A 19,253-nucleotide genomic window follows, 5' to 3' on the forward strand; every position below is an offset into this window, starting at 1 on the left:
TGTCATGATGTGATGTATATATTACTTTAGAAACCTGTTTGCTGTTTTTACTACAGATAATATCAGTAACTGACTAAATATTGACTGATAGCTTATGGCAGAGGGGTGGGATTAAATAAGTCTGTATTTCTTCCCACTCCTTTTCGACATGTAACTGAAACACAGCAGAAGCAACATTGAAATGTAGCTTTATGTTGTATAGTGCTTTTTTCTCTTCTCTTCTTTGCAAAATGTACTTGTATATTGTTTACATGATTGAAATAAATGAACAAACAAACAATAACATTGCAAACACTGGCACATGTATAAAAATAAATACACTCCGTTTCTTTTTTCTATATTAAACTCCAGTAACCAAATTTTTGAAAACAGTAGTTGGCAACTCTTTCATGAAACATAATTCTAATAAATTTAATTTTCCTGTTCTCACCACATTAAATCCACACACATAAAATGAAAAGTAAGAGTAGCTTGAGGTTGAAAATCACTAGTGTAGACCTCAGCTTGACTATTAAAAACATGTGGCCTCAGAAAAATATCATATCATAAACTATTACAGAGTTATTGCCAAGAGGCTCACACTGTGGATTATTTTCTCTGATTCTTCAAATCTACACGAGGTGGAGAGCACCATGGCTCCATCTAGTGGTCAATTGTATATTTAAAAAGTCTGGAGCGCTGAGAGATTTAAATAGTATTCTCAAAATTAAAACAATTATCATAATGAATTTTAAAATGTTTAAATATTTATTTTCATTGTGGACTTTAGTGAAATACAGCCACGGTGATGTGATTCATAAGTCCTCCTGGAAAAAGCACAACAGCATTACAAACATCAATTCAAACCATAAAGTTCATAACATCATAAAGAAAAAACAAAGAAACAAAACTGTTTTTAATGGAAAACATAGTCACTGCTTTATATTCAATTATTTTAGAGAAAAAGAGGGAAAAGCAGAGACGAACGGTTCTGTAGATGGAAGTAAATTTGCCTTCTAATTTTAAACTGAAGAGAACATTGTAATGTAAAAGATTTCCTTATTTAATAAATAACATGCAACTAACACTGTAAAATGGGAGAGAAATTATCAAATAAAATTGTGAAATGAATCGAGTCCATAAAAGCAGCGGTCCTCAACCCCCGGGCCTTGGACCGGTACCGGTCCGTGAGTCGTTTGGTACCGGTCCGCGAGAGTTGAGGCTCAGGTGTGAAATGTATAGTTTTCAGGGTTTTTATCGGTTTTCAGCGTTATTTTGTTATCGTTTTTATCGTTTACTCGGTTTTCCTGGGTCTTTTCACGTGTGTTATGAATAAATTTTCTTTTTTTCGGTACCGGTACTAGTTTTATTTTGTTGTATTTATCCGCGACACCTTAAAGGCCGGTCCATGAAAATATTGTCGGGCATAAACCAGTCCGTGGCGCAAAAAAGGCTGTGGACCGCTGCATAAAAGGACTGAGTCACTGCATCGAGTGCTCCGATTACCACTGGGACCACCGTCACCTTCACCCTCCACATCTTCTCTGAGCCCTTGGTACTTCTCCAGCTTCTTGTGTTCCTTCTTCCTGATGTTGCTGTCACTCAGTATCGCTATGTCTATCACTACAGCCGTCTTCTTCTGCTTGTTCACCACCACCATTGCTGATTGGGACAAAAAATCAGCCTGGGCATTTTGACTAGTGACCGGCCCACCAGGTATTAAAGCCATAAAGCCTTTATAATAAACTTAAACCTACACCACCCTCCCTATTCTGCTATTCTAAACAGTACTTATAAAAAAACATAAAACAACCTAATTTATAATTACATATTCCTCACTAATAGGGAACCACTCCCCCACCCTCTGCCTCAAGATGCTTAACTGACAAAACCGATTTTAATTTAGTGCACGTATAAAACAAATGCACAGAAATCTGTTATTTTTCTCCAGTAATTAAATAGATTGAACATCTTTCTTCAACAGAATTGCAGACTGCACAGATGGTACCTTCCCAAAGGAAAGAATACTATAACTTACTAGGATATATACTAGACTTAAAATTACTGAATACAATAATGGATTTGTATACATTTTACATCAGATGAAAACTTTGATGCAGATAATTATTTATTAAAAGCGAGACATTTTAAATTAGAATAAGAAAGAAAAGTGTTTCTTTGTGCCCCCCTTTCCCTGTCAATGCCCTACATGGCCCTCTGGCAACACTTTGCTAGACCCGCCCCTGCACAGTTACCAGCTGTCAGCTACTTAGAAAAAGGATCCTGGTGTTATTTGTCTCTCAGAAACAGTTCATAACTTCAACTTATCCATGTCACCTAAAAGGTAAACCTGTTTCTCCATCACCTGCTCAGCTCTGATGATTCAGTAAAAACATCTCCTGGTTTCATCTTCATGTTTCCCTCTCACCACATATCCAAACCGACATCATGAGCAGCAGCTTTACAGCTGTGGCTCCAGCAAACATCAGCTGATACTAGAAATTAACATTAAATAAATTCTAACAACAGCTGATCAAGCTTAAACGTGCTGCTGTTGTGTAACGCGACATCCGCCGGTTTCCTCTTTCTGGCGCAGAGAAAAGCCGATCAGCTGATCACTGATCAGTTTCATGAAGTAGTGCGGGACAAATCGTGTTCCTTTTCACCTCGACTTTAAAGTTCGACCTCCTCGGCTGTAATTGGTCCAGCCCAGAGTCGATCATGACCAACTGGCCAATCCACCACCGTTCATTTATACCGTTAAAAAGAAATAAAACTCCATCGGCCCATAAAAATTAAAAATCACGAGTGGAAATGCCCAGTATGCCCGATGGCCAGTCCAGCCCTGACCACCACTATGTCCAGTTGGTTAGCAATCATCACCATTTTGTCCATCTGTATCTGGAATCCCACAGGATCTTAGCTCGCTCATTCTCCACCACCATAAAATGTTAAGATGAAAAAAATCTTAACATTGTTATCAATGTTACTGAACAACATCTATGACTTTTAATGAAATGGCATTTGCCACTGCCTTTCATTATTCAGTATGCCAGATTTCATAGCAAAAGTTCAAAATTAGATTTTGATAATATTTTTGAAGAAATATTTACTTACTTACTTACTAATAATTACCTGCATTTTTTCTATTTACCACTAGATGGAAGAAGCAGTTTCTCTGTGTTGTCTATCACTGCCTTCTTTGAGGTTAGTGTTTAACCTCATAACGCCAAGTGTATCACTTTTGATAAAAGAGATTTTGAGACTTTTACATCATCAGTGTGACTTTTCTGCCAGGAAACCTGAAGTACACAGTCAGACATGGTGTGAGAAATAAGCTGTGCAAGAAAGTCAAATGTAGCCAAAATGATAAAAACAAGGTGATGTTCATACAATACAGGGCACCATGTAGAATATAAGGAGCACTTCTGTCAGGCTCTTATGAATATTCTACAGAGGAAGTATCAGTGAGAAGAGGTAAGTGACGTCATCCTGATGTCTTGCCTATGACTAAACTACATCAGCGCCACCACAGAAGAAACAACACAGCAGCTACCTCATGCCAGTGAGAAAATATATGTCTCCATTATTTAGGAGTTACCACCACCAAAACACAGTATATGCATCAGCAACACATTGTGGCTACTCTTGAGGAAATAGAGTTTGGATATTATTTTTCCATTATTATTTAACCCTCTTGTTTAAATGACAGTTTTTCATGGCACAGGGTCTGTTTGTGGATTCATCATATTCCTTGATTCATGTTATTCGTGGTTTCTGCTTATGTTATATTCTTGATATTCTTAGTTCTAGTCCTCAGGTTTCTGTTATCTAGTCTTCCCGTGTTCCACGTTTCGTGTTAAGTTACTCTTGTCTCTGTGCTCACTATTTGCTCTGTTCTCGCTGTCTCTCTGTTTGTGTGATTCCTGTTTTCCTTTGATACTCTCGTGTCCTTTGTTAATGTTTTCTGCTTCACTCCTTTTGGTCTCGTTTTGTCTGATTAATTACAGCTGTGTTCCCCTCCTGTTGGCCATTTTCCTTTGCTCCCTGTCAGATCGTCTGTTCATCCTCCCTTGTGTATCTCCCCCTGTATTTCCAGGTTTCTTAGTTCTACTTTTCCAGTTTCACGTTTAGCTGTTTCCAGTTTAGGTATTGTTAGTTCCCTTCCTGCTTTTCCTTTTGTGGTGTTTGTGTAGCCAACAATAAAGGCTCGCCTTTTGTTAAACATTCACCTCCGCTTCATGTGTCTGCATTCTTTCTCCTCTCCACACGGTTTGCTAGCTCAGACCGTGACACTGTTATTTAACCCCCCTTTAACCATCATTATTTAACCCTAGGGTCAAGGGTTTAATTTTACCTACGTCTTTTTAAAAAAGTAGTTTCCTTGCCTTCATTGTCTGCCTTCCCGTGTTTATAGTTATATACAACTATTAACATTGTCTGTTGAAGGTTCTCAGTCATCCAGGTGATCGTAGTCTAGGATCTTGGAAAGAAAAGCGTCTGGACTTCTTTAAGTTACTTGAAGATGTTTCATCTCTCATCCGAGAAGCTTCTTCAGTTCTAAGGTCAAATGGTGGGGAGTCCCAGATTTAAACCCAGTGGGAGTTTCCCCCCAAAGAGGGACAAAAGGACCCCCTGATGATCCTCTACCTAATCAAATGAGCCAAGGTGTGAAAACGGGTGTGGTTCACAATCAGCCAGGGTTTCAGGTGAGCTCATTGTGAAACCTAACCCCACCCTATCATGTGATTTCCTGAGGTCAGATGACCCAGGGTGTGAGTGGGCGTTAAGGCGTCTGGGAAGGGATCTCAGAAGGATTGTGATCTGTCTCGACAAAACAAGGTTCCCGTCTTTGTTTTGCTCTTTTTCTTGTTTTTCACAATGCTCGTACAATCGTGAGCTCCTCAAAATCAAGAGAAGAAAATCCATGAACTTTTCAATCACGAAAGAGCTACAAGCTACACTGAGGAACTGCAGACTGCTTCGGAGGCATCTACCATCAGCAACCCCCATCACTAGATCTCGCCCACAGTAGAAATGTCTCAGGCGGGAGGAAACAGAAGAGGGGTAAGCATGGAGGCATCCGGAGTAGGCTAGCGGCTAATCCACACAAACCCAACGTGCGCTCCCTACACAACAAACTGGATTATTTACGCTCACTTTGAAGTCAGTGAGGCAGTGTTGTGTCTTTGTGTGCACGTCTCCGAAGATCTCTCCTGGTCAAAAGACACAGCATCACTAGTCAGTAAAGCCCAACAGCAACTCTGCTTCCTCTGCAAACTGAGGAGAGCAAGAGCCTCAACTATGAGCACCTTCTACAGAGGCACCGTTGAGAGTATCGTCACCAGCTGCATCACTGTGTGGTGTGGCTCCTGCACCGAGTCCTGCTGGAAAAAGTTGCAATGGGTAGTGAGAGCAGAGGTGAGGATCTTCCCTCCCTCCAGGACATCTACTGCACCCGCCTCACCCTAAAAGCCCGCTGCAGTTCAGGTGACCCCACTCATCCGTCCAACAGCTTCTTCAGTTTGCTGCCATCAGGAAGGAGACTGAAGAGCCTCCTGGCTAGAACCAACAGACAGAGAGACAGCTTCATCCATTCGGCTTTCAGGATGCTGAATTCAGTCCCTCTCGCACACGAACTCAAGACCTGCACTCACCCCTTCCCTCTGAACCCCCCAAACATGCCCCACTCCCACTTGCACACGAACTTTCCCACAATAACTATGATTGTGTTGGACACTGCTGTTTATATAAGATTGTATAGCATTGTATTGTGTTGTACATATGACTGCTATTTTATTTTTATCTTTTTATTTTTATATTGTTTTAGTGTACACTGAGGGCCTCGGGAGCATTGCAATTTCAAATTCCTGTATATGGCAGCGTTATGGTGTTTGACAATAAAGCTGACTTTGACTTTCACACAAAGCATGTTTAGTTTAAAAGCAGTACAAAAGAACAGCTGTGTGTCTTCTGTGTGAGCCGAAACAAACCGACATTTCAGCGAACAAAAACTCAGCACCCAACCTGAGGAAACATGTTGCGGTCACTGTGCTCTAAATTTAGTATTTGCTGTGGTTAGGTGGATGTCAGGCTTAAGTTCCAACAGCTGTGTTGAGCTCCGTTCCTTGAGGGTCGGTGTACTGCAACCTTTTGATGTGTCAAACACAAACTCATCTCTGACACCTCACCCACTACACACCTCCTCCACACACCCTGGTCACTACTCCCCACCCCCAACCACAGCATTCAGTATAGGGTTTTGGAGTTGACGTCACGCCGCAATGCATTGTGGGAGCGCGGCACCATTTTAGCATGCCACGAATCAAAACAAACACACTGTGTTGGAAGGACGATTGCTATGAACTATACTTAAAAGCAGTTCAAAAGAAAAAGGCTGGTATAGAGACAGATTGTGTCCGGATGCAAAGAGACGGTACTTGCAAAAAATAGCGTGCATTGGAAATGTGGATCCGTATGAAATAACGGCAGTGGAGTAGAAACCCTGAAGACCAACTACTATTGACTGATATATTTTCCTACCTTGTCTGTGGACTCCACAAAAAACTCAACATTTTGCTGCAACCTTTCAAAGAGCCGGAAAGTAAATAAACGTCAGACAGAAATGAGAAATTGTCTTGTGTTTCACGCATGCGCAGTACTGGAACGTAAGCGTTTCCTGCCGTTTCAATGTGGACGCACAACTCTGTGAAAACGACTGAAAACGATAGTGTGGACATGGAGTGTTTTCAGGCAAAACCCTGCACAGACCTGCACAACCCTGAGCCTAAGGCTGGGGAGAATCCCACAGCTCTGGAAAACCTCTTCCGTTATACCATTGCCAAAGACTCCATGTCTCAAGGAACTCCACAGCTACAGGCCGGTGGCCCTGACATCCCATATGATGAAGACCCTGGAGTGGCTGGTCCTGGGGCTCAGCTTCGGTCCCTGGTAAGCCCATCACTGGATCCCCTTCAATTTGCCTAACAGCCTGGCATTGACTGTCATTCACCTCCTACATCGTTCCCTCTCTCACCTGGAGACCGCTGGGAGCACTGTGAGAATCATGTTCTTTGATTTCTCCAGTGCCTTTAACATCATTCCTCCCACAGTCCTGAAGGTCAAGCTGGAGAACTCAGGAGTGGACAATCACCTCACTACATGAATACTGGACTACCTCACCGACCACCCAGAGTATGTGAGAACTCAGGGCTGTGAGTCGGACAGGGTCGTCTGCAGTATGGTGCCCCCGCAGGGAACAGTTCTGGCTCCGTTCCTCTTCACCATCTACACTGCAGACTTCTCCCACAACTCCACTCAGTGCTTCCTGCAGAAGTTCTCTGATGACTTTGCAATAGTCGGCCTCATCACTGATGGGGATGACAGGAAGTACAGAGAACTGACACAAGGCTTTGTGGACTGGTGCCAGCTGAACTACCTCCAGATCAACACTAGTAAAACCAAGGAGCTGGTGGTAGACTTCGGCAGGTACAAACATCCTACACTGCAACCACTGAACATCCAAGCTATGGACATTGAGACGGTAGACAGCTACAGGTACCTTGGTGTTCATCTGAACAATAAACTAGACTGGACTCACAATTCAAATGCACTCTACAGAAAAGGGCAGAGCAGGCTGTACCTGCTGCAGAGAATCAGGTCTGTTGGAGTGAAGGGGTCACTCCTGAAGACCTTTTATGACTCTGTGATGGCCTCAGCCATCTTTTATGGTGTGGTCTGGGGACAGGAAGATACTGGTGTAGTCTGCTGATCCGGAGGGCCAGCTCTGTTCTAGGATGCCCTCTGGACCCAGTAGAGGTGGTGAGTGACAGGAGAATGGTGGCTAAGCTGTCATCCCTGTTGGACAACATCTCCCACCCCATGCTGTCAAACATGGTCTCTACAGATGACCACACACATTTAATACAATGGTGGTAATGTTCGCCCTGTCTATCTGATATGCAATATAACAGGAATGTAGAATGGGAGGGAGAACATCAGTTTTCAGGCCCCTCTTCTGTGGAACCAGCTACCAGTTAAAGATTAGGCTGAAAACTTTCCTTTTTGCTAAAGCATACAGTTAGGGCTGGATCAGCTGACCCTGAATCCTCCCTTAGTTTTCCTGCAATGGGTGTAGGCTGCTGGGCGATTCCCATGTTGCACTGTTTCTTCTTCAGTCACCTTTCTCACTCACTGTGTGTTAATAGTATTTCTGATTCTGATATTACCAAGTGCAATTTTCCTGATACAACAAAGTATTTTATTCTATTTTGTATAGTATGCTATTCTATTTTTTCTTATTCTATTCTATTGTTTGTTCTTAACTTTTAATACTCTTAGCTTGGTTCTGGTAGATGGTGACTCTCAAGCACAACAACGTAGAAACACACAACATGTAAACGACACAATACACACACACACACACACACGGTTAGTAAACTGGTCGATCTGTTAACCAGTGCCTGTTTTAAAGTAACTCTAGCTTTAATGTATTAATTCCACTTCATAGCTCTAATAAATGGCACTTTTGTTTCAGGGATTCCTGCAGCCACTCCTGAGACCCCCCCCTGTCTTCCAGGACAACAGAAATTAATGACTTGACTATGATTATTTATTTTGTGGGTACAAACAACTGGTTGTTTCTGTAAAATCACTAAAACAGCCTGGAAAATTGCCATAGGCTTAGACATGAATTTCTACATTTAACTAATACTTTATTCAGTACTTAAGAATGACTTCATAGTTATACACAAACATAGAATCATTTCCTTTACCCTTTGCAGAACTTGTCCCTGTAGTGCAGGTGTTTCAGTGAGGCAGGAAGTTGGTTCAGTGTGTGAATAAAGATGTCACATATGTATATTTATCATTTAACCAGTGAAAGATTAGATGTAACCATGCACTACATGCTATTGGAGCCAAGTCAGAAATATGTGACAGGCAGTTACAAAAAATAAACTTTTTAGGCTATAGATTTAATTCACTGTACGTATAGTATGTAATCAGCATGTTGCATGAGCATTTGATGATCATCTCTCTCAAAGAGTGTGACAAATGTCTGGAGTGAAAATAGCTGAAGTGCATGGTTGAATGCTCCATGAAAATAATTACTGACCCCTCAATTCTTGTGTAATGTTCACATTTGTTTAGCACACACACAGTAGACTGTGATGGTAAAGTTTTAATGTAATAATAATAATAATAATAATAATAATAATAATTATTATTATTATTATTATTATTATTATTATTATTATTATTATAAGCCACAAGACAGGTATTTGTGGAGATGGGTTGCAGTAGGGGTAAAAGAAACCTGGAGTATTTTGGTCTTCCTCAAAGGTAATTTAAAACGATGGGCAGAGGGCAACAAGTCAAAGTCACAGTCAGGTGGATTGTTAAAACAATTCACAATAAACTGAGCCCTCCTCAGCACACGTTTGTTATAAAGTACGTCTTGCCAACACCCTGAGATTCTGCTGGAAGTTTTTACCAAAAGTTGTTCTTCATAGTGATGTTATCAAACAAAGCGATACAGAAAGACAATAATAAAATCAATTGTAAATAAAATTGTAAACCAACAACAACATCTCAGATGAGAAATTAAAAGACCTCATTTTCCATAAAAAGAAAAGTCTTTGCTGAACTTTTTTTGGAGTGGCATCACCATGAGGTTCAAAATAGTTTATAGTCAAGTATCGCCGCTAAATACTTATAATTCCGCAATCCCAATATCAGCAGCTTTAATGACAGTAAGTGATGAGCTATAAAAAGACTTCCTAAAAGCAATAATCAGGTCTTTTGTTTTTGACACATTCAGTGAAAGGAAGGACTCATGACTCCAAGCCACAAAACCTTCTACAACCTGCCCGTGGCCTGACTCGTCCCCCACAAGACGACTAACGATCACTGTGTCATTAGCAAACTTCAGGATGTGTCTGTTAGAAAAATTACTGCGACATTCATTCGTATACAGAATGAAAAGAAGGGGTGAGAGACAGCAACCCTGGGGAGACCCAGTAGAAGAGGAGACCACATCAGAAAGTACACTATTCACCTTCACACATTGTGACCTGTTAGTCAAAAAAGTTTATCACCCAGCCGATCAGACTAGGATCAAGCTTAAAATGATTATAAAACCTATTAGCAAGTAAGGAGGGCTGAACTGTGTTGAATGCGAATGAAAAGTCCGCAAATAACAATCTTACATGTGTGTTGTGGCCCTCAAGATGCTTATACAAGAAATGCAAGTGTGTGACAACAGCACACCTTCACACCTTTTCCTGCTCTATAGGCAAACTGGAAGGGGTCCAGGTGATGTTCAACAGTGGGAACATCTACCTCATTAAAAGCAATTTTCCTTTTAATAATCACATCCTTGATGTCTTTAGAGTACGGAGCCCCGCAGGGGACATGGGAGAAAAAAAATTAAGACGGACTTTTGCGAGATCTCGCAAAACTAACTCGGGATCTCGCAAAATTTTTGCGAGATCTCGCAAAAGTTGAATTCCAACAATGGCGGCAGCTACTTAGTTGTAATATTCCTCTTTCTGGGTCACAAAATACACTTTTAAGATATTTTGAGGCGTGAATGTAGTTGTGTAAACGTCAGATACCTGCTCGGTTTACAAGACATCACATATTTGCAAAAGTGCTCCGACGTTTTCGGAGATCTGACACCCACTAGCTCGAAGCTAACGGGAGGTCGAGACCTACTACAGCCGGGAGGAACACCGCTTTCCCGGCACATCGTGCCTCAACCTCCCGGTCGGCTTCGAGCTGGCGGCCTCCGAAGAATGCGGCTAAAACTTTTGCGAGATCCCGAGTTTGTTTTTGCGAGATCTTGCAAAAGTCCGTCGGAATTTTTTTTTCTCCCATGTCCCCTGCGGGGCTCCGTATTAGAGAGCCACGGTTTGTTATTGTGAAAAATATTAAATTCTCTAGATGGAATCACAGTCTTTACAAAAAGAGATGTAACTACACACCACATCCGTAAGTTCATCCAAGTCAGAAGTGCTCTCTTGATACAAGGACCAATCGGTGCAATCAAAACACCCCTGAAGGGCAACAGAACTGTCTTTTGTCCAGACATTAGCCCGCTTCACACAGGCCCTCTCCCTCCTAATCAAAGTTCTATAAGCAGGGAGGAGGTAAACAATGTTGTGATCTGAAGAACCGAATGCAGGTCAACAGAGTTTACGAGGATTAGAAAGATAGGAATGAGAGTTATATGCCCCCTTAATTGGTCCATAACACAAATCCAGCATTTTATTACGCCTTGTAGGACATACCCCATTTTATGGACCATAAGGCGCACATGATTATAAGCCACATAAGGCAAAACAAAACAGTCAGATAAGTCAAACTTTACTCATTCTTCTTGCTTCCGCCACTTCCGTACCATTGATTCATTAATGCTGAATTCTCCCGCAGCTGCTCTCTTCACATGTTGTTGCAGTATATTAATGACTAACTTTGTATTGTGGATGGATTATCTCAGTTGTTCTCCTGACTGGAGTTTGGTCCATTTACAGCACCCTGCCATGCGATTGCATTTGTCCCTAACCATCGGGAACCCTCATGTTAACTTTTATCGAGTGCAAAAAAGTTAGCGTTCATCCTCCAGCTTCACTGCTAGCTACCACGTAGCACATCATTATATACCAGCTATTCCAACTTCAGTAACCCTTCAAACGTCACTGCTGTTTAGTTTTCTGTCTTCATTTATGTTGGAAGTGATAGCAGAGCTGTACGTTTGGATTTTTCAGAAATCTCTCAGTCAGAACATGCTATATCATGTTTAGGTGGAAGCTAGCGAGCTAACTTCCTGCTAACTTTTAACTGTTTTCATGGATGCCTGGATGTTAAACTTAATTGTTACACCTGGTAAAACAGCAACGCTGATCATTTTATTAAAGATGAAAGAATTTAGGTAGTTTTTAACTCTTAGTGATGCCACAGTGTTCGTTTGACTTTGGGACCTGAAGTAGACAGAGTTTAGGACCCAGATTAGTTTTCAAGACTCCTGAATACGGCAGCTGTAAATGCTCCGACAATCCATCAAGCGGTGCAGCTTCGTAGCTTACAAAGTCGTACTAACTCTTTTGATAGACCACATAAAATCGGTTAGAGGTCAGTAAGCACAAGCAGAATTCATGCATAAGCAACACCGGAGGCGCGCTGTCAAATTTTGAGAAAATTAAAGGATGTGCCCTATAGTGAGGTATTGAAAGAAATTGTTCAGTGATTTCTTAAGATTACAATTGTTCAATTCGCCTAAAATGAAAAATAGGAGCATCTGGAGAGAGAGACTGCAGGTTGTGTATCACTTCAAAAATGGCGTCAGGCAGCTTTGACGTCAGATTTGGGATGAATGTAAACAACAGTGACAAAGATTTGAGGGAATTCTCTCAGTAAGTAAAATGGCCTGACTTATGATTGGAAAATGTTGATTGCAGCAGGGAATTTTCATCAGCATAAACTTAAGACAATAAGTTTTTCTTATTGTTGTTGTTTTGCCTGTTACTGTGCTAGAACACCAGTGTTACACATCTTTTAGTGAGTGTCTGATGAGGGAAAGAGCTGAAGGTGCAGCAGGCCTTTCCAGGGTGTACACAGACTTTCACCCTCTGGCAGCTGGGACAGGGTCCAGCCCCTCAAAAACCCTGAATTGGATAAGCGAAGAGAATGGTTGGGTGGAAGTTTCTGCACAAAATCTTTATTTTTGCATGACTGGAAGTCAAAAGTGTTTTTTCAGATCAACCGTTTCATATAATATTTTATATATCCTATGTAAGATTAAAATGCACACATACATTTTCAGGCTTTTATCAAAAACATGTAGATTTTCATTTTGTTCACATTAAAAAATGTCCCTACTTTTCTGGAATTCCGGTTTTACTGAACAAAAAAACTTCCTCTACACGCTCATAGTCACAGTTTTAGGTTCCCCGACACATTTAAATTTGACTGAGCTTGAATTGACAAAAATACTTCAATCTTAATATAACATATGTTTATTCGGATTTTTAATTGAAAACTTTTTACAAAAACACACAAAACACTTTGTCAACACAAACCAGGTGTTTTTCAAGACTAACCCTGTCACAGTCAAGCATAGACTTTTCAGTATAGCTCACAGGAAATGGAAATATCCACGCATAAGTCCAGAAGACAAAAGTGCAATTTTCAAATGGCATTTAGAAAACAAATTAAACAGAAAATAATGAAACATTTATTTAGAACTCAATATATTACTTGCAAATTAAAAATGTAAAATAATCTGAAGCAGCAAACACTAGAAGCAATGTTCCAACATGACTGCTCACCACTGCACAAAGCAAAGTCCATAAAGACATGGAAGAGAAAGATTGGTGGAAGAACTAGACTGGCCTGCACACAGTCCTGACAACCTAAAAGAACCTTTGGGATGAACTAGAACAGAGACTGTGAGCCAGGCTTTCATGTACCATACTCTTTCTTAGTATGTGTGAAGAAATACAAATTACAGAGGAGCAGAATAGTACGCTCATTAATTATGTCTTCAGAGTTTTTTTCTCTCTCGTGATTCATAGCATCTGATCAATAAACAAAACATGCTTCTTGCTTCCCTTTCTCAAGATAAATCTCAGATGTCCACTTCACTACATTTATTAAGGTTGATGTTCGCTTAATTTATCTACTTCTTCCACAGAATCTTCCCCTTTTGTCTCTCTATGCTACATTAAACCACCTGTCTGATTATGTGCAGCTACATCTGCTGCAGTGCTGTGTACACCACTGTGCTGTTACAGTCACTGCAGCATTGTAGCTGTAGCATTTTATCTGCAGCTACTTCTCCAGCAGTGTAGCAGCACAGAGACAACAGCTGATTGTCGATGGGGTCTTTCCGCATCAGAAAAACCAAAATCACATCCATGAAAGGACTGAATAGAAATATATTCACGTGGATTAGAAGGAGAGGAATGAGGAAATAAACTAAAATTGGTACAATATAAAAGATGATCAGGGGAAGGAACATCAGACAATAATTAACTAACAACAGAACTAAGGTTCCTACAATTCTCTGTTTTTCTTCAGTGGGCACTGAGGTGGCAGCAGGCAGAGTTTTGAGGGTCCAAACCAAAGTGAAGACGAACAGGAAAAAAGGGATGAGGGCAAAAAAAATAAGCACAGGGAGTAAAATCATATAGAAAAATGCAACAAGTATTACAGTGATAATAGACAGGAACCAGACCAGAACAGAGAGCAGCACAGAACCTTTAGTTTGTCTGATGCAGTTCCACTGTGGACGGGTGATGACCAAATACCTGCAACACAAGACAGACATACGGGTCAATACAGGAGGACATTTATCTTCAGAGGGACGCTTGAGAATATGATTGAATGCAACACAGACAGAGAAAGACAGACAGGTACCTTTCAGTAGCAATGCACATCTTGAAGCTAATATTAGCAATCACAGCACAGCACAAAATGCCAAGAGAAATATAACGATAGAGATCTAGTTCATGGTTTTCTTTGACGATCAAAATGAAGATCATCATGCTGAACTGGATCAGATTGGAGATAAGGAGGTTTGTGTAGTAGGTGATGGAGACCTGCTCCCTTCGTACCTGCAGAAAATATTAATGCAACAAGTCACATTAATGCAGTAATAAATATGACATTCAGAACTAAACATTTAAATGTTTACAGAAAATGATGTAGAGAGCTAGTTTTTTTAATAACAACTGTATTAAGTGTCCAGAAAGTATTTTTAGTGTGATTTAGACTAACAAGAAACTCAAGAATGTGTAAAAGCTGCAAAATGGTCTGATGGAATTAAAAAAAGTGACAGATTGGTGACCAGTGCAGGTTTCACTCCACCTCTCACACTGTGACAAGGATAAGCTTCCACTTCAGAAGCAGAAAAATGAACAATTAAAGTGACAAAAGTGGAAAAATCTTATAAAACGACTGTTTGTAAAAGTGAATTAGTTCAGCAGGAGTGAGACATAGAAAGTAATGAAAGTCTTCATTTACGTACCACAAAAAACACCCAACAGCTCACTGCCATAGTTAAAGGAAGGCAGAAACAGACGCTTATCAGGAGCATTATTTGGAAGATATCCATCTCCAGCCAACTTTCTGTATGATGGATCTGCTATTAAAGCTCTACCCACTCTCTTCTCTTTGCCAAAGGATCTGCCTGAGTGCAACAGGAGATGTTAAAATAGTGATCAGATCAACATTGTTGTTATTCTGATATGAAATTATAGCTCAAGATATTAGAGAAAATTGTGCTGAAATAAAACAAAAGGGGAAAAAACAAAATACTGGTTGAATTAAATTGAACGTGTTGTATATTGAGTCAAAGCCATCTGGACTAATAAATCAATTTTCCTCTGATTTTGTTTTCTACAGATGAAAAAAAAAAAGCTAAACTTTTGAACCTAACTGAATTAGCAAGCTGTACTTATTAAACTGGTACCTGACTACAGAAATTATTTACCTATAAGGAAGCCCTTAGTAGTTTGATCTGTCCACAAGCCTATCAGTTAAGTACGAAATTAAGCAGAAATAAAGCATAATCAATAAATATATTTTCATTTGGTTTTCATTTAAGCAGCTTTCATGCTGTTTACAGGGAAGCTCAAAAGAATAAAGTAACCTCCTGTATCTTCAATATATATATACAAGTAAACATCAGCCTTACTTTCTTCAGCGCAGCTTCCAACTCAATAGTTAATTCAGCATTCTGACATTTAAGATATTTTTATCAGAGTGAATCAGAAAAAGGAAATTGTGGTGGGTTATAAACTCCACCCCACAGCCCCTGTGGCAGCACATTCACACGCTATGATGAGAATAGTCAAATCATTTCAATGTTATTTTCGTGTTCAGCTTTGTTTAGGATTAAGTATTAAATCCACTTCATGTCTCTGATAAATTAAACTTTAGTTTGAGCGAGTACAGCAGGCTGAGCAGACGGCGAAGGCGGTTTCACTTTTCTCCTCTCCTCCTTCCCCTTATCTTCCCTGCTTAGCCTCTTGTGTCTTTGTCCTGTCTCGTGTGCATTACTTTCCCTCGAACAGTCTCTCACTGTCGTTCTCTAAACCTAAAAGAGAATTATGGATTTGATCAACTGGTCTCTGAATGCTATTGGCACCCTTTTCTCAACGAGAAGTCTGGGGTCGGGAGAGCCCGAGTGCCCTGGAGGTACTTTCCCTGCCGGATACACGATGGACGGGTGGCAGAAATGGAGGATCATGTGCCTGGCGGGACTGTCGATCGAGGACGCTGAAGATATCTACCTATTTGGAACCATGATAACAGGGTTCTTGCTGATCGGAGCTGGCTTGGCCCTGGCTTATCGGAGAATTAAGAGAGCGGAACCGGCTGTTCAAACCCCGCCAAGGCTGCCCGCTGGGATTGAAACGATGGGACGAGGCGCGACTTCTCGCAACGAAAGCAGCATGGTTAACACCTTGGCTTACGGCTGCCGTGAAGACTCAAAATAACACCATTGAGCGTATATTGGGATGCATCAAAGAGAGGCCTGCTCAAAATGACAACCTTGAGCGAAAGTTGGATCACATCGCAGAACGGATCACTGCAGTTGTGGGGTCTCAGAATCACAAGAATGACAAGACCACGGAACAGAAGTTTGATACCATCATGGGGAGGCTCGCGGCTCTCCAACGGGAGATTGAGAGACCAGTGTCAGAGTGTCAAAGAACAGCTTTGAAATTCTCCTGAGCTGCTCGCATAAAAGAAAAATCAACAACATCAACATGCGGAAACCTCGGTGCCAGCTGTGGGCTCAAGGCTGGAGCCGAACAAAAACTCCCTGATAACGACTGTGTGATGACTGTTCTTCCCATCCCATGCAAGGCCACCTGGGTTGGCTAGCAGACTGTTTACTTAGCCTGATAGGGTGAAGGACACCGTCTCAGCTGAACTATGGACACGCACACACTTACACTTAAACTGATAAGCACTCACTCATCCCCCTCCCCTTCCAATGCCTTCGATGCTTGTTGCCTCCTGGGAACACGAGGCGGGTCTGGGCCCGCGCTGGAGAGTCGGCGCAGTGGCAGGATGGCTGCTGTGTTGCCTGGGATTACTCCTTATCCCCTACCCAACCCTGTTGCTGGTCATGTGCTCTATAATGTTGTACTGTGGACATTTATGTGCTTTCTGTGCAGGAGTTTTTTTGTTTCCTGTTCTCATGCTGTCCTCCCAGGAGCACAGCATGAGTAGAGATCTCTTTTTTTCCTCTTGTACTTTCCCATTGTAGTGTACATTTCAGTGGTTTTTTTGTAATGTAACCGTTCTCTGACTTGTATCCTCATGTGATGTCTGTGTCGTGTGTGTAAGGTCGGGGGGCGGGTTCATTCCACTGCAGGGCAACCTGCCACTGCATGCGGCGAATAAAATTTGAACTTGAACCTCTGTCTTCCAGCACAACACAAAACAGTGACTTGACTATGACGATTAACTTTGCTCACTGGCTGACTACTAAATCTGTAAAATAATTGAAACACCCTCCTGACACCCTGTACATAAATATAAACATTTAAAATCATAGTTTAGCTAATAGTGTACCATGATCTCAGTCGTTTCTTTTGCCTGTTGCAGAACGTCTCTGCAGTGGAGTTGCTTCTATGTGGAGACGTGAGAGGCTGGAAGGTGATATACCAAGAGATGGTGCTTTCTTCAAAAAAAACATTGACTAGGATAGTTAGCTAATAGATGATTATTGAAGGTTCTTTATCTTATCATATAAACCACATCAAGGCCACTGCTTTGATTTCATTTATATAAATACAACTGAATTGAATTTCACATTCTTTTCTTAGCTTGTGTTGTAAACTTCTTCATCCATTAAATATAAAAACTTTAAGTTTTTAAAATGTCAAATAAATGCATAAAAGTTCTAAGTCGGTTTAACCATTCAGATATTTTACACCATTCTTCATCAGTAAACCATTCTTCATTCATCCATTTCATTCTAATCTAATAAATAAATACAATTTCAAAGAAAATTATTCTATCCTGCTTTCTCCTGTAACACAAACCAGATGTGGAGATTATTTCTGAGATTTGTAGACTTGTAAACAAACTAGCTTATCGTTTGTTGGGTTTCTCCCACTCCCACTGACCTCCAGGACTGACACCTTGGTGCGTGTACGCACGCATGCACGTTTATGCACGCGCGCGCACAGAACTGATACTTCCGTCCGTGCTGGGAATGACTTCATTTTTCTTACTGTGTTTGAAAACAGGGAGAGTGTAATTGCTGACAGGGGCCGTGGAAACTGGAGGGTAAACCCATACCGCCTCACCTTTGAAGAAAGTTTGTTGTGATTTAACCCTTTCATGCATGAATTATGACAACCTCAATCAGGATTTTTTTTCCTGATGAATAACTTTTATGACTTCAGGAACCATGCAAGTATGATCCTCATAGTGATAGAGAGTATCAAAATCTTTGAAATAGCATATCATTAGTCAGTATGGAAATACACTGAGAATCTGAAACTCCTCAGAAAAATGGACCTGAAGAAGTGGCTGCTAATTGTCTTCAACCATTGCTCCATTGAAAGTGTGCTGACTGCATCTGTGTATGGTTCTCCAGCTGCACCATGGCACACAAAAAGGCACTTTACATTATTAATATTGCCCAAAAATCATTGCCCATCATCTTCCCTACATGAAGGACCTGCACAGCACTCGATGACTCAAGACGGCATGAAGCATCCTATGGGACTGCACACCCAGTACACCGTGTTTAAGCTGCTGCCGTCTGGCAGGAGGTTCAGGCTGCTGAGGTCCCAGACAAACAGACTAAAGGACAGCTTTTACAACAGGGCAACAGCCCTAATCAATGCTAACAGCTGACCTGATTGGACACCTCCTGAACAACAACAACAATAATAATAATAATAACGTGCCATAACCATACACTCATTCTTTTTATTTATTAAGTTAAGTTACTGTGTTGCGTTGGACAGTTTCCAATTTCGTTGTACTGTTGTACTAGGTATGACTGTGCAATGACAATAAAGAGTTGTCTTATCTTACAACTGCAGTGAGAGAAAGTCATTAAAGCTGTTGGCCTGAAGCTGTAGGATAATTGAGATTTGCATAACTGATCTAGTTTCCTGATAAATACAGAAGAACTGCACATGTGATGTCACTAGGTTCTCTGGAGAAACAGGAATGGAAAATAATTTGCAAACTTTGTACGGCTGATAGCCGATAGGATTATATGAGCTTCTGTTTGGTTC

The 19,253-nt window shown here is 41.0% G+C and overlaps 1 protein-coding gene across 1 annotated transcript; it reads right to left on the bottom strand.

The window, feature by feature from the left end:
* Nucleotides 1-13,729: 13,729 nt before the first annotated feature.
* On the bottom strand, nucleotides 13,730-15,076 carry LOC148099875 (uncharacterized). The gene is made up of 3 exons (XM_087850492.1): nucleotides 15,008-15,076; nucleotides 14,398-14,594; nucleotides 13,730-14,288 (listed from the first exon to the last, which is right to left on the bottom strand). Exons 1-3 carry the CDS (start codon nucleotides 15,074-15,076, stop codon nucleotides 13,730-13,732), a joined length of 825 nt encoding a protein of 274 aa, XP_087706618.1.
* Between the last annotated feature and the right edge of the window lie 4,177 nt (nucleotides 15,077-19,253).

Source organism: Neolamprologus brichardi, chromosome 13 (genome assembly GCF_056152115.1).
Source record: "Neolamprologus brichardi isolate AB-2024 chromosome 13, ASM5615211v1, whole genome shotgun sequence".
In the NCBI taxonomy this organism is placed as follows: Eukaryota; Metazoa; Chordata; class Actinopteri; order Cichliformes; family Cichlidae; genus Neolamprologus; species Neolamprologus brichardi.